General features: G+C 32.1%; 1 protein-coding gene across 5 annotated transcripts in view; it reads left to right on the top strand.

The window, feature by feature from the left end:
• Window positions 1-16,181, top strand: part of Cnksr2 (connector enhancer of kinase suppressor of Ras 2) — a 258,842-nt gene that overhangs the window by 155,226 nt on the left and 87,435 nt on the right. For 3 of the 5 annotated variants that reach the window (XM_074063315.1, XM_074063310.1, XM_074063314.1), the window contains 2 exons: window positions 1,305-1,516; window positions 15,075-15,164. In XM_074063315.1, coding sequence (XP_073919416.1) covers window positions 1,305-1,516; window positions 15,075-15,164 — 302 coding nt within the window. The remainder of the gene's footprint in view (window positions 1-1,304; window positions 1,517-15,074; window positions 15,165-16,181) is intronic. The other 2 variants (XM_074063313.1, XM_074063312.1) reach the window with 1 other exon arrangement.

Raw genomic sequence — 16,181 nt, 5'->3', positions numbered from 1 at the left:
TTTATTTTCTTCATGTTACCTAAGAACTGGCTGTATAAGCAATACTTTCATTTTAGAAAGTAAAAGAGTAAATGGCAACCTCAACTTGTGATACATTAAATTGATAAGACAACTTTCTGATTCAGGTAGTCTTGAGAGTATTACTTTCTACATATTTAAAATACTGGAAATATAGTTCACTGTATTTGGACATATAGTTACAGAAATACAGATTTTTGCTGGAATGAGACTCATATTTTGGAACTAGCATAACTTTTATAAGCTCATAAGGTATAAAGGTACTGAATTAAAGTATAATTCAGTTTATTCTGTATATTTAATATTTTAATCACAGCAGAACATAAAATTAATTTTTTCTAGTTTAGAAGAACTGATTCATGCCACTATTTAGGGTAACTGGAAACAATTAAGAACTAGGAAAAAATATAACTAATGATCAATAAAGGAAGAAACATTTCATTTACATTCATAGTCATGTACTAGAAGACAAGCTTTTCTAAGAAAATTTTCATAGGTAATCAGTAAAACATTTCATAAGATAAACAAGGTTCCATTTCACCAATCCTAAATGGAACACCATTGAGTGGCATGTCCAATCACCTATCACTATATAAGTAATAGGTTTCAGGAATCCCATAAATCACCTTGTCTCAAAAAAATTGCTGATGTGTAATAAAATTTTGATGTATCCATTTTGAAATAGTTCTATAATGTGTCTTTTTACTCTTAAATGAGCTAGAGCTTGAATAATGAAAATACTTTTCTTTATTAAGAATCTTTTAAATTAATAACATGTAGTTTAAAGTTCTTACAGTATCAGTTTATATAGTGCTAAGTTGGTTCCTAAGGCCACAGTACCCCTTTTTGTGGGTGATAGACTTTACACATGTTTCTGTTTTTCAAGTATCAATTAGCCATATGGTTAAACTAACATCATTAGCATTATACCTAGTATCTTGAATACTAGAAGTAGATTATTTGTAAAATGATTCTTTTGTATGATATGATGCAGTGAAAAATGGATTAGAGCAGGAGCTAGAAGACCTGGCATATTTGTAGCTCTGACATTTATTAACTGTGTGACATTGAGGCAAGTCATTTAAGCTCCCTGAGCCTCAGCATTTCTTTTTTATATTTGGAAAAACAAAAATAATTTTAAATTTCCCTATAATTCTCAAAGAAAGTTTAGAAAAACTGGGAGAAATATTTTGTGGGAGTAATATTATTAATATTTTAAATGCTCTGCCATTTAACCTCCCTAAAACTTTCCTGCATCCTTCTCCTTTACCTTAACTTTTCTCTAGGGATGAAAAAGGAAACCTTCCTTGTGAAGACCTCAGAGGACATATGGTGGGCAAGCCAGTGCATAAGGGATCTGAATCACCAAATTCATTTCTGGATCAGGAATATCGAAAGAGGTTCAACATTGTTGAAGAAGATACTGTCTTATATTGCTATGAATATGAAAAGGGAAGATCAAGTAGTCAAGGAAGACGAGAAAGCACCCCAACTTATGGTAAGATTTCTTCTCTTACATTTGTATGAGAATATATGTCTGGCATAGGACTCTCTATTCCTATTCATAGACTTTGGGGTCCTAAAAATTGATTGCTTTTGAATCTTTACAATTAATCTGTGTTTATTGTGTGATTCTAAGTGGAATATCAACAATATGAGATATGACATTAGAATTATTCTAGATTTTCCAAAGATAAGCAAGAAGAATAGGTAGCATTTTAATTCAGAATGGTTTCTTAGTATCACATGTATTTCTGATATGTTATATGTTGCCAAATTAAAATAAGTCAAGGGTTTTATTATTTTTAATGCATTTGTACAGTTAGTATGACTTCTTTGAAATAAAATTATCTCTTTAATTCTCAGGGATTTAAAAAATCTTTAGATAGACATTTATGGGGAAAATCTCATCTCAGTTTTTGTAATCTTTTAATGCAAAAATGGACCTATAGTTTCCATGTACCTAGGATTCTAGGATTTTATTTTATTTTTGACTCTTGTTTATCCATTCATGGCCAGGACAGTAACCTAGTCACAAACAGTTAAAATGTATATACTGTGTCTGCATAGTAAAGCCTGTGGCCCTATTGCAAAAGTGAATGAATTTAATTGGAAGTCTGTGCTCTTCCCTTTCCAGTTTCAAATTAATCTTTTTCAGTATGGAATTATAATATGGGGAAGGACAGGATCCTTGCTAATTAATTCAAACTTAGTCAGTGGTTTTAACAGAGGAAAATTGTTTTTAACTTTCCCTGTCCATTTACTCCACTCACTTATTCACCACAGCCATTTTCACCTCTCCTCTGGTTCACAAACAACAGTAGTCTCTTTTTACACGTCTTACTTCCATATAGCTTTTTGGAAATAAATATATATATGAAAAGTTTGGCCAAAAATGGTCCTAAAGAATAGGATCTTACCTTATGTTATTCTCTATACATGTGTGGGTTTTTTGGTAATGAGGTTTTTTTTATTATAACTCTTCAGTTATATTGCTCTGGTGGCACTTATTTTGAACTGATATATATTGAAGGCATTTTTACCTTTTATCTCTGCTATTATATTCTAAACCTGCAGTATAGAGGCCTGCCATCTTTGTTATCTCTCCTCATCCTTTCCCATGAGATAATATAAAATTTTCATTTATTCCACAAGTGGATATTGACCATCTGTTACTAGATGGACAGTAATGTCTATCAACTCTTCTTTCTTTATATCACCCAATTTTCTGGCTATTTTCTACTTATATTGAAGTAGATAAATATTTCATTAAGAAGAAATTATAGTTACCAAATGAAGTCATTCATTGATTACTCATGACTTTATAAAATATATTTAGTAGGTTCTTACTTGAATGGCTATAAATTGTAGTCCCTTCAGACTACAGTTTAAATCATCTAGTGTCATCATATTCCAAAGTCATATCTCTCCCAATAAGATAGAGCACTGTTTAAATTTTAGAAAATCTAGATAGTCAATAGATACTTGATATGCTTGTGTAACAACTTAGAAGTAAAGAAATGTATACATGCTTAAAAGAGGAAGAAAAAAGTAAGAAAATTTCTTTTTTAAACTTTTGAACCTGAAATATGTATAACCTTACCTAGTAATTTGATTGACATGTAGATATTTCAATGGGGATTTCCAGGTACAACCTGAAGATTTTTCTAGGTAACTAACAAACAGTTTAATGTCTTTACTTTTCAAAATAATATCTTAAACAATAAAACCTACCTACAGCTATAGGGATTTTGGTGCATAATTTTCCAAAAGATTAGTTAACTCATTCACCTAATACTTGTATGCATGCATAAAGTAATCAGACACTGGGGGCACAAAGGCAAATAAAGCATAAATCTTAACAGTAAGGTAGGCATAAGAAATGATATAATAAATCTGCATTGCAGTCATTTTGGCTAAGTAGTGAGATATGTACAAAGTACCACATACCCAGGATATGAAACCTCATAGTCTGCCTAGGAAGTCAGATAAGAAAATGTGACTATGTTATGTTGTAAATGACGAATAGTGATTATCCAGGGTTTCTAAATGCCAGTCATCCCACCAAATACCTGGCACCTTCTCAAAACTTAGGTCTGAAATCTGATGGTTTGAGCTCTCTCTGCCCAGCTCTGAAAGGCCCCTATACAAGTTATTTCAAATGTTCTTAAGTAACAATCAAGGACAACTTGTTAATTTAACCTACAAAGTAGTTCTATTACAAGGACAGCCCAAGTGTGACAGTATTCAGTTCTATTTGAAAATAATGATAATGAAAATTCATAATCCTCCTGAAATATATTTCAAAAACACTAAAATACAAAAAGTTCAGATTTTTCTATTTACTAGAAATGAAAGTATATATATATATAATTATATATAGTACATGTCATATATAATTATACATACATTTATATATATATAATTAACAGCATTAATAGTACAAGGGAGTTTTGTTGTAATAATTCCATAGATACATACAGTATACTTTAAACAAATCCCCCCCTCCATTATATTCCCTTAGTACATCCCTCCTCTACCATTTTTCAAACAGTATTTGATGGGTTTCATTATGCTATGTTCAAATAGATAAATAGATAGATAATGACGTGGTCATATTTTTATAAGAATAAAACATTTTTACAACAATATCACTATATATATAATGTACTTACATCCTCTTCAAATCCCAGTACCCTCTCCCCCCACACTAATTTCCCTCAAACAGTCCCCCTTTCACACTCATGTCCTATCATCATCAACATTGTTGTCTTCATTTTTGGTCTAGATTTTCACATAGGTGAAAACATTGTATTTGGCATTTTGATCTTGGTTTATTTTCCTCAGTTCCTTCCATTTTCCTGCAGGCAACATAATTTCATTCTTTTTAATGGCTGAATAATACTCCTAAGTGCACATACCTATGCACTTAGGCGAATTCCACAGGTCGGCTATTGTGAATAGTGCTGCATAGAAATTTCAATGAGAAAAATACAAAGCAGGAGAACAGCATTAAATCACAAACTGTTTGCTCTTATCTGCTCAGGCTTCAAAGGCACAGGTTTAATTTGATAAGATCAGTTTCTTGGCAACTTTTCAGAATAGTAATATTTCCCATTAGCTTTCCCTTTTCACTGTGCATGGATTCTGTCCTTGTTATTCCATCATAGCACATTTGTATTCATTGAGATCTACTAAGATGTAGTCACAGTTGGCTGAGTCCTTTGTGACCATGAATAGTCATATTTTATAGGAATATAAGGAAAACATTTTTACAATAACATCATAAAAACAGTATTGGTTTAAAAATAGGAATCTAGACCTTTTCTGATTCACTGAAAATCCAGTTCCTCACAAAAAGCACACAAGTGAATGCAAAGTTGTTGTTTTATAAATGCTCCCCAAAAATGTTATTTGTACACAGTATGCATTGAATAACATCAAGTTGAACATTTTCAGCTTGAGTCATTGGGACAAAAGAAAACCAAGCACCCTCTCCCTTGTATCCACATGAATAGCAAGTGGTTTGAGTGGCCAAGAAGGGCATGATAAGGGGCCTATACGCAATGACCTAATAAACTGAGTTTTATCACTGTGGAGCTGTGGGTTCCAAGATCTCTTATCATACTTCAACACTGCCTTTTTCCTGGCCTTAAAAATTCATTTTCTTTTAGGCAGTGAAATTATAATCAATAGAATTATTTCAAACATTTCTTAAAGGATCAAGTACACACAATACATTCATACTTCTTTATCTGTATACAAGCCCACTCTCTTTCCTGTGATTTTTTAAAATATCTTCTTCATTGAGTAAAAATCCACCTACTATTTATTAGCTAGTCTAGAGAGAAATGAAAATAGGAATCTAGCCACAGGATTTTTCTATGTTCGAGTAAAATGTACCATTCCCAAAGAACTAACCATAGTAACAAATTAGTGGATCAGAAATGCAGAAATATGAGATGTGCTCTATACTCTTAGGAATTCTTATCCCTCTGGATTTATTTAATAAATTTCATAAATACTGCATGTTGGTTAACTTCACAAAGTAGTTTTGACTATCACACTGATGATAATAAGGGACAATGTAATTGGTAGAAAGAAGTTTAGCAATATTTTGAAATAGAAATAGAAAATAGTCTGTTCCTAATGTTAAAAATTAATCATCTAAAGAAGACATTTTTCCTTAATTTGTATAATTTTACTGACAGAAATAGAAAATCATGAGTTTCATGTCACAGCTTGGCCTTTAATAGCCAATTGAGAATTCACTTTCCTCTGTTTTGTTTCTTGATCTATCAAACTGGGATGGAAGGACTACTCATAGTGTTTTCATAGGGATAAAATGATATAGTACATGTCAATTACTTAGCACAGTTCTTGCCTCATAGAAAGTACCCAAAAATGGTGCCTAGATGACATGTTATTAATACTCATAAATAAAAATGTGCCAAAGATTTTCAAGTGTTGATGAATCAAAACAACACTTCTTTCCTTCTTGTGGAAGGATTTAATAAAGGACAGAAGAGCCAGGAGTATTCCTTCATGTTTGATCTCTCTACCAAGCCAATAGCCAACTATTTGACTTATAGAAAATAAAAAATATGAGCAGAACTTTTGGCTTCTTTTGATCTGGTTTTGCAAAAATAAAAGGAAGAGATTTCACATAAATAGCTAATAATATTGCACACTACTTTTAGCCATGTTTTGTTAAATTAAATTAAATTCCATACTAGAGAAATCATCAGTCATATGCTGGACCAGAAGGACCTAGTTACAACCTCTCAGTATCAGAAATCTGAAAAAAATTCTAGGACCCTCACACCATGTCAGTGTTTTAGATGGATTGGTAAAAGATAGGTGGAGAAAATAATATGTAAAATAAATAAACTACATGAGGACTCTCAAAGAAATAAAACCTGGGAAGCAATGTTTACTCTGAAAGAATGCAAGGTACTAGGTAATGGAAAATATAGTGCGATTAAGAAAAGACACTTTTAATAAAGCTCCAGAGTATTAGTATACAAGTGAAATGGAAAGATCACCAAACCAAATAACAAAGCTGATGTAGCTATCAGAGGAAAAAAGAATCTCTTCAAGTGAATTAATCAACAGAAAGATATAAACTAGATGAAATAGTGCTCCCCATATAGACAGCATAGGAAAGCCATTAATAGAAACTAATTTAGTGATTCTCATCCAACATCATCATTGCCCCTCAGAGGACATTTCACAATTTCTGGGGACGTTTTTGCTTGTACAATCATGGCAGAGTGAGAATGGGGAGATGCTACTGGCATCTAGTGGGTAGAGATAAGAATGCTGTTCCACATCTTGCACAGGACAGTATCCAACAATAAAGAATGATCTGGCCTGAAATGTAGAGTGTTGCTGTTGAGAAACCCTGGCTAACTTAAAAAGCAGCTTACAGGTAAATTGAATACACACACAGATACTACAAAATCAAAGTCAGAGACTTTGTTATATTACACAGAGATGATAACCTTTTTTTTATCAATTCAAAGTACCACTCTGAGTAAAGTATACCCACAGTGGGTGTACATTGAGACACCCCTTTGAACATCAACTTAAATATTAATAACAAAAACCAGGACTATAAAAGAGGTACAGTGTATGGGAAGGGGAGGGTGAAGGAAGATTAAGGTGACAGTATATGGCAAATGAACTTCATATACCTATATGAAACAGAACTAAGAAACCTCTTGTGATTCCTTTAAGTGGGGTGGGGAGGGGGTTGAGGGGAAGAGAAGATGGGGGCGATGTAAATAATGTACAATATAAGTCTAATCAGAATTTTCACTATGAATCCTCCCCTGTATAATGAATATATCCTAATAAAAAATTTTTTTAAAAGTACCACTCTGGAAACAAACAGTTATCCTCTCTTAGCCTATTCTCTGGGCAAAAGCAGTATAAGGTTGTAAGTGTCTGGGATTCTCTACCCTGCCCTACAATAGAAAACCTAATCATGACATTTGTCTCTAGTTGAAATTGTGACACATTTTTCCTATGCAAAATATATGATAAATGACAATGAGGTAAAATATAAATAGAGTTGTTACTGTTAGCTTTCAAATCACAATATGGCTTAAGTAATCCAACATTATCTTAAGAATGTTCTTTAGACCCTAGTTCTGAAAAAGGATCTATTAAAGGTTATGTGGTTAAATATGATTGGGAAGCTTTGCATTTTATCCTTTGCTTGCAGGTTAATAAATGCATATTAGCCTACTAACAGTTGTGAAAGTCTTTTTAAATTTGGAATAACTTATTATTTCCCATATATGTTTGTACATCAAATCTTCTTTGTCACACAGTACTTATTAACTTTCCAATGAACCTAATGTTTGATAGACTAGATTTTGGAAATACTGAAATAGACATTTGTAGCTTCTCTTAAAGATTCAAGTACCAATGATAAAAATTTCTTTGCATTTTAAGTTCCAAACACCTAACTTACAGATAAGCATTTGTAAAAACTTCTTTTTAATGCTGAATCCTGCCCCTCAGTCGTTTTGTTGAATCTCATTTTCATTTTTATCTTGCAGAAAAGCCAGATACAATCCATTTTCTAGAGTAAATCTTAATTTGTGACAGGTGACAGAAGTCCAAAATAAAGTAGTAAAAACTAATTTAAAAGATCAGCATGAAGTGTCCTATATTCCAGGCTACTTGTGGAATTCCTGATAATGACTGCCAAATAATAATCCAGAAATCATAGAAGAAAATAGATTCCTCAGAATAGTAAATGACAAATGTTATTTATATTCAATGTAATTCAAGAACGGATGACTAAAAATCATACCCTGATTAATTCAATCACTAGATATATTAGAGCACATAACTGAAACAGTATGCAGCCATTTGAAAGTGTATATATGACAACCCTAGCATTGTTTTATAAGTAACACACCATTTCTAAACAATGTAGTTTCTATTGTTGTTAAGGCATTGGTCTGAAAACAGAGCTTCTTTCACAGTTTATGCTCTAGTTCTCCATTAACTGCACACTGGCTGAGAGGATACTTAAGCAAAAACTACAGTCATCATTATGCCATTAAGCTATTTTAAAGAAAATTTAATTGGGATTTTTTCAGTCATGGTCTTGAATGATTCATCACTGAAACAATTGGATGTAGTAGACAAGGAAGTTGACAGTATATATAATTCATGGACTGACTCTAACATTAAGTATCTGTGGAATCCTAAGAAATTAACTTTGGTGTATCTTAAGTTTTTCTTCTCTACCTTTCTTACTAGCTTCATAAATATGAGCCCAAAGAGAAAAATATGTTAAAAGGAATTATAAAATTATTGCAAAATATCATTTATTTTCAAATGAGAATATTCAATTGATGATTTTAATCATCTTTTTCACTTTTCATGAGAAAGAGTGACTGCATTGCATATGTTGGTAGGATGTTCAAGACTGTTTTACTAAATGTTTTAAAAATACTCAATTATAAGAATTGCATGCTTTTAGCTAATTAATATTTGCATACTTATGTCATCTTTATTGTCCAAGTCTGAGTGCAGAAAGAAGCCAATATATTTTAGCATACCTTATTTAATACCCATCAGAGTCTTCAGAGGAGGACCCAGAATTCTTTTGTCATGTAGTGTTTAAACCTTCCTAATCCTTCCACATTCCTCCCATGCCCCTGCATTGTGGCAACATTGCAACTAAGAAAAGCCTGTCTTTCCAAATTCAATCTGTATACTTTGTTTCTTCTCTTGGAAGAATGTTTATAAAAAGGTAATTTGGTTTAAAATATAAGGAGCCTTGGAATCAAGTGTTAAAACTGTCCTATAATTTTTTGACACAGTTCAGTATTTTCTTCTTCAGTTCTTCTTATGTTACTCCCCCTTTAAAGCAGTAGGAAAGCGTACAACCAAGATATGGCTTATTCTTGGGAATAAGGTTTTAATTGATTTTGTTTTTCATTAATAAAACTGAAAAGATGTAATATTACTAACCAATTCAAAGCTTATATTTGATTTGTATTATTTATAGTTATCATTAAGTCAATGCTTAAATAATCAGCACATTGAAATTTTTACAGGTCAATTTTTTTCAAGCTCTTTTTTCCAAAAATGAAATTTTAAAAATGTGCCACTAAAAACCAAAGTGCCCATTCTTACTTTTTATTGGATCCAGATATGTTACCATTATCCTTCAAACATTATTGACTTTCCATTTAATTCAGTTTTGCTTCCTCTCCAAATGTGTGCTTCTCTACCTTAAATAACCTCGGGATGTTTTCCTAGAAATTCAGTCAACCATCTGAAAGTAATTTTTCTGTCTGGTATGTGGAAAGTTTGATGGGTATATGTAGCTAGCTTATAGCTTAACTATTCCTTACTACACTCATTTTCATCAAAATATTGGCTAAAATATTTAGAAAAGATGTGTATATATGTATACTTTTTCTCAGACTCTAGAGAAAACTTTCTTGTGAGCATTAAATGGTATGTCAGACTTAAGCAGAATCTCTGTGCAGTTTTTTTTTATACCTTTGGCAACTATAAGAAAGAACATTGTTACATTGTTTCTCAGGTGCTGTTTATTACCTTGAAAGTTGATGATTTTAGTGTGTTGTGAGAGAGAAATTAGAAAGTGGTACAAATGAAAAAGGCAGCAACACAGTGGTGTTTCAGCAGACATCATGGGTAGCTTAATTTGGAAATGTTTTTAGGAAAGATATCAGGAAACATGGCTTCTAATTCTGACTTGACTACAAACAGAAGTGTCTTCTCCCCTGTGAAATTTACATCCTAAAATGGTGACAGAAAGCAGGCAGCTAATTTAATAAATGCTTATTTGACCATAATTGGCATGCTGTGAAGAACATTGTGAGAAAATGAGAACATATAGAGAACCCTGACCTAGAATAAAAGGTCAAGGAGTATGTCCCTAAAGAAATGACATTTTTGCTTACCTCGGAAAGATTCATGTGAATTTAGGAAGAGAAGAAGATAGGAAAACCAGAGGAGGACAGAGTTCTGGGTGTAGGTGAAGAAAATGATTCAACAAAGAGAGAATGATCCTCCATGCTAAATGCTGCAAATAGATTAGAAAAATCAAGGAGTCAGAATTGTATTGAATGTAGCAACATGGAGGTGATAGTGACCTTGAGAGTAGCAGTTTTGGTAGAGTAGTAGAACAGGGGAAGCAGTCAAGAGAGAAGAGAAAGAGTTCAAGATAGGAGATGGAGAGAAATTGGAGACTGATAATATACAGAAACTTTCTGGGAGTTTTTCTTTAAAAGGGAGCAGAGAAATAAGATAATGACTGAATAGCAATTTGGAGGATGAAGAGAGTTGTTTTAAGGGACACCCTTGAATAGGTCAGAGGGAATAAGATCCAATGATCTAATCTGGGAATCTCCCTAATATCTGGGCATCTTTTCATTCAAGCATTCAATAAAAATATTTTAATATCTATTTGGAATCAGTCTTTATCAGTGACAGCCATATACAGATGTGTAAGGCCTAGTTCCTGCCAAAAAGTAGAGAAACCTATAAACAGACAGATGCAATACAGTATAATACACATTATATATACCAAATGGAACAGAAAAGAAGGTAAGGGAGCTCCAAAAAGGGAGTAGTTACTGTCAAAGGAAATTGTAGTATTTGTAATATCATGTAAATTGCTTTATTATTGAAGATTTAAAAGTTGTTTTCAATCAGTTCCATCAACTAGTATTAAAATACCAATTTCATATTAAAATATAGTACTTTAGATAATCACAATAAAGTAGTCTAAGATATATGTCATGTCCTATTTGCATTTAATTGCAGTTAAATATATCTTATAATTTAAAAAATACTACTTGCCATCCATCAATTTTGGAATAAAATTCAAGCAAATAATTTATCTTTCACCTTTGTTTTATTTAGTAGAGTACAATAAAATATATAGCACACAATTCCTACTTCTATGGAGATGCCAGTTAGAAAACTTCTAGTGTGTAACTGATAAGAACAAGCCAAATAACATAATAGTTGTATTACAAGGCTTATGATATATGCCAAATGAACTCTACAAATAATAAATGCCTCATGCTTTAAAAAAAGTAATCTTAGGTGAAATAGCAGAAGTTTTTAGTGAAGCTCCAATCTTCATTTTTCTTGACTGCATTTTTTACTATTACTAATTTCTGTCTTAATTAGCAATATTAACTTTACCACATCAAAAACTAATGTAACTATTACTATGTAAAAACAAATGTTAAAATTTTCTAGACTATTTTTCAGAGATTTATGATTAATGTAAAAGTACATTTACATATTAGTAAGGCAAATGTATTAATTAAATGTATTGATTAATCAGTATGCATTCAAGTCTTAAGTAATATAAGCATAAAGATGTTATTATTAGTGTATATTTGACCTAAGTATAACTATAATGCTTAGAGTACTCTTGTTTTTCATTATTTGTACCAACAACTCTACAGCACCAAACTATACAATTCTTTTCCCATTTGAACTTCTGTCTTGTGAAATTAAAATGTTGTACTATACATACAGTTACAAACCTATGTCCAAGCTGCAATCAGTGATCTGTGTATTTTGAATTAGAAATAATATAAGCTGTTGTCTATTTTTCAATCTGCCAAGGGTTGCTATTTATAGAAGAATGTAACCTGATGTTATTAGTTTAACTATTTTATTAAATCTGTTTTGGTATTGTAGCACAGTGAGTTTTTTAAACTAATACTTATAAGTAATATTATTTGTTATACCTTCACCAATAATATACTTTACTTTTTATAAAATATTTATTTTTGCGTTAATGAATTTATAGTTTATAACCAATGAAAGCAAAACCTTAATGTTCCCCAAAACTAAATTTTGATTAACACATTTTATCTCAGCTTGTATAATTCAATTTATTTTTCTTTAATTTTTTATTAATAATATACTTCTGTTAAAAACTCACCCCTGGAAAAAATCAGCATTAAGTCTTATGAAAAATTATTCCTATGGCTAATGATACAACCAAACAGATCAAGGGCTTAATTAATGCTTCAAGGACTTAACTCCATATTGGAATCTCAGAGATGACCCAAGTACAATGATTATAAATATTTATTTAATAGTCTATGCATGAAGTATGTTTCTTCTTGTTTTGTGTATGTATATTTGTCTCCAAAGAACCAATTTTTCTAAAAGTGTTTTAAAATACATAACATGTATAGCAAGTAAAATAATTCATTCCTTTTTTATTGGATTTTTTACTTTTCAAAAGATTTTCTTCGTGACATATAAAAATCATTTCAGTGCCCGTGTTGAAATGGAGTTTAACTTAAAAACCAAATTCTAAAGGAATAAGTTGTAGGTATTTTAAAAATGCAGCATTTGCAACATTGAAAATCTGGAGACCTGATTATGCAAAGTAGTGGAATAAACCCCATCCTAAATGGGCACAAAATATTGACCCAGATTATCTCACTCAAATTCCTTCTGTGTGAAAGAACAGAGATATATCCCATGAGAATTTTTCAATCTAAGTGATCATTTATAATGGCAATTGCAACAGTATAGAAAATAAGAAGATATAAGGCTGGTGACATTTCCTTAAGAACAGAGTTACAAGTCTCCTAATTTTTAATTAAATTTATTTTTTCCTGATACCTAAAAAAGAACATAAAAGTAAAAAGTATGTCGAAGAGGGGATAAGAAAGTAGTAAAGAGGTAAATTGATCAAATATACCCATGTATGAAAATAGCACAATAGAACCCTTCACTTTGTACAATTAATATAGTCTAATAAAATAAATAAATCCATAAGAATACATGGAGTGATTATAATAATTGATCACTATATTTAACTGGCAAGGAGTGAAGAAAGAACATAACTGAGAGTTATTCAAAAGTCATGATATCAGTAGATTTAAAAAGGAAGGGTTGTTGGGTTTGGAGTTTGGAGGTGTATATGAGAAATACAGAAACTGGTAGTTGGAAAGCAAGATTTTTGGAGGAATTGCTGCCTTTGCAGATGACAAGATGACAGGAAGGGGTGAAAAAAAAACTTCAAAAAACTGAGAGGCCACAATATCAAATGGTGACTATTGAAACCACCAAGAATTGTGGCAGAAGTGATGTTTTCAGTGCCTGGGTTTGAATCCTGGTACTATACACTTACTAGGTATGTTTCTTTTGGCAAGTTACATAACCTATCACAGTTCACTCACCTGTTAAACTGAGGTTAATGATAGTATGTTTGTTTTGGCAGTATTGGGGTTTGAACTCAGGGCCTTGCACTTACTTGGGTGGGTGTTATACCATGTCAGCCACACCTCCACCCCCTTTTTTGCTTTAGTTATTTTTCAGATAGGGGCTCACATTTTTGCCTGAAGGCCAGCTTCAAATGTAATTCTCCTACCTATGCTTCCCATATTAGATGCGATTCAAGAAGTTAAAACACCATGCCTGGCTTGTTCGTTGAGGTCTCATAAACTCTGCCTGGGCTAGCCTCAAACTACAATCCTACTGATCTCTGCTCCCAAGTTCCTGGGATTACAGACATGCTTCATTAAACCTAGATTGTATATTTCTCATAATTATGAAGATTAAATGATTTAATATTTATAAAACTCTTGGACAATAAATATTATTACAGTTATGATTATCATACTCATTTTTATGATTCAGTCCTCTATGAATTTCTGGTTTTCATTCATTCAACATTTATTAAACAACTATCTCATATCAGGCATTGTGCTAAAAACCTTTTTAAACTTTTGAATGATTTTCATTGCCTGTTTTGTGCTTTAGGAATTTCAAGGTGAACAAAAATAATACACTGCAATCCCACTAAAACATTATCCTTGAAGTTTTTGCTATGAGTTCTCCTTGCTAAAATGCTGTTTAGTAAAAATACAGACCCGGAAGGAAATGGGACAAGCCAAAGCAGTGATTATGAGGATCTGTAAACTAGAAATGCTTATTGTAGCAAAAAAGATGCATAGGGGCAGGTCCAGCTATAGGCCCTGAAAAAGAATGTAGCCATATTATGAGACATGATAAATCACAAAATGCATGGTGACTAGATTTAGAAAGCAGGAAAGTTAAAAAATTAACATTCTGATGTTCTAACATGATAAAGTGAGCTAATGTCCTGGTAGTCAGGTTAAACACAAGGAACTACCATCTTGATAGACATAGATACATGGATATCAGAGAATAAGTCAGATCAGTTACTGAAAATGAAATAAAATTATGGAAATCATGATCCTCTTTGCAAAGGATTATACTCTTAATGTTCAGGACTCTTAAGATGAGCAAACCCAGACTGTTGTTTATTATTTATATTAAAAAAGTACTTTAAGTTTGCATTATTACCTAGCCAGTTGCCAGAGGCAGTTTTACCTTCTGGCTCAAAACACACATTTTCTTCTTCTACACAAATGCCAACCATAACGTTGCATATGAATGAGTGTGTTTTGTACACTAGCTGAAAATCAGTATAAGTTTGAGCATACATGGGGAAAAAACAATGTGATGTGAACTTTGTTCTCTGTGTTTAGGCAAGCTACGACCTATATCTATGCCAGTGGAATATAATTGGGTGGGGGACTATGAAGATCCAAATAAGATGAAGAGAGATAGTAGAAGAGGTAAGTGTTTTAGAATTTCAGTGTAGGTTGGGTTGTTTGAACAATAAAAAAATTAAGTGTTCTTAAATAGATTGTTATGGCTTCAGCAAAAAACTTATTCTATCATTGACTTATTATGCGATGAAACCAAGTCAGACCAAATTTGACTATCTGGACCCATTATTAAATAGGTATCGTCTATGAACGCCTTCTAAAAGATTTAGGGCAGATAATTACAGTGTGAAAAAATAATATCTGATTGTTAATTGAAAGTTAATACTTCAAAAGCAAGGTCAGTGAATACAAATAGTTTACCATCAGTCCCCTTTGGTCCGCAATGCAATCTCACAACTTTTGTATTGATCCTACTTTTGTATTCTCCAAACTCCAAATGAGAATTGAAGCACGTGGGTTAAAAAAAAAAAAGCTAATGGAAACTGGGCCTGTGACACTAATGAAAACCATGTAGAAATGGAGGGAAAAAAAACTGCTTAGCTTTTTTTTTTTTCCTGTTCTGTTTGCTCTTCGAGGTTATCTTCTTACATGGGGGTGGGCTACTCTTGAAGTATCTACTAAAAGTAAGTTTTTATGTTCACTTTTCCTGCTGTTGAGGTGAGCAGTAAAGAAAGCAACTAAATAGGATTTGATCAGGTGTGCCTATGGTGGGCTCATTTGGTCATGCTGCTATTTCAACTTTCTGAAGTAGAGAGCCATAGGTTGTAGATGGATAACAAAAAAATTCATAGATTCTAAACTTATTAAGCTTCCTTCATGGTGTATTTGACTTGTTTGCCTTTTTATCTAGCCAACATACAGAATTGATTTCATTATTGCGCAAATCCACAGACCACATGGACAAGCAAACATGACCATCCACTTCATTAGCCTTCTTAACACTTATTTTTGAGTGATCATTTCTGAAAATGTTGATAAGTCCTGGAACATTGACACATGCCTTTACATCTATGTATTCTACCCATTTTCCAAGTTTCAGTTTCTAATCTCATTTGTTTTATAGAATAAATCAATGATATCTTA

This window comes from Castor canadensis, chromosome X (assembly GCF_047511655.1).
Source record: "Castor canadensis chromosome X, mCasCan1.hap1v2, whole genome shotgun sequence".
Classification (NCBI taxonomy): Eukaryota; Metazoa; Chordata; class Mammalia; order Rodentia; family Castoridae; genus Castor; species Castor canadensis.
This window is presented reverse-complemented; position numbering and strand designations above follow the sequence as displayed.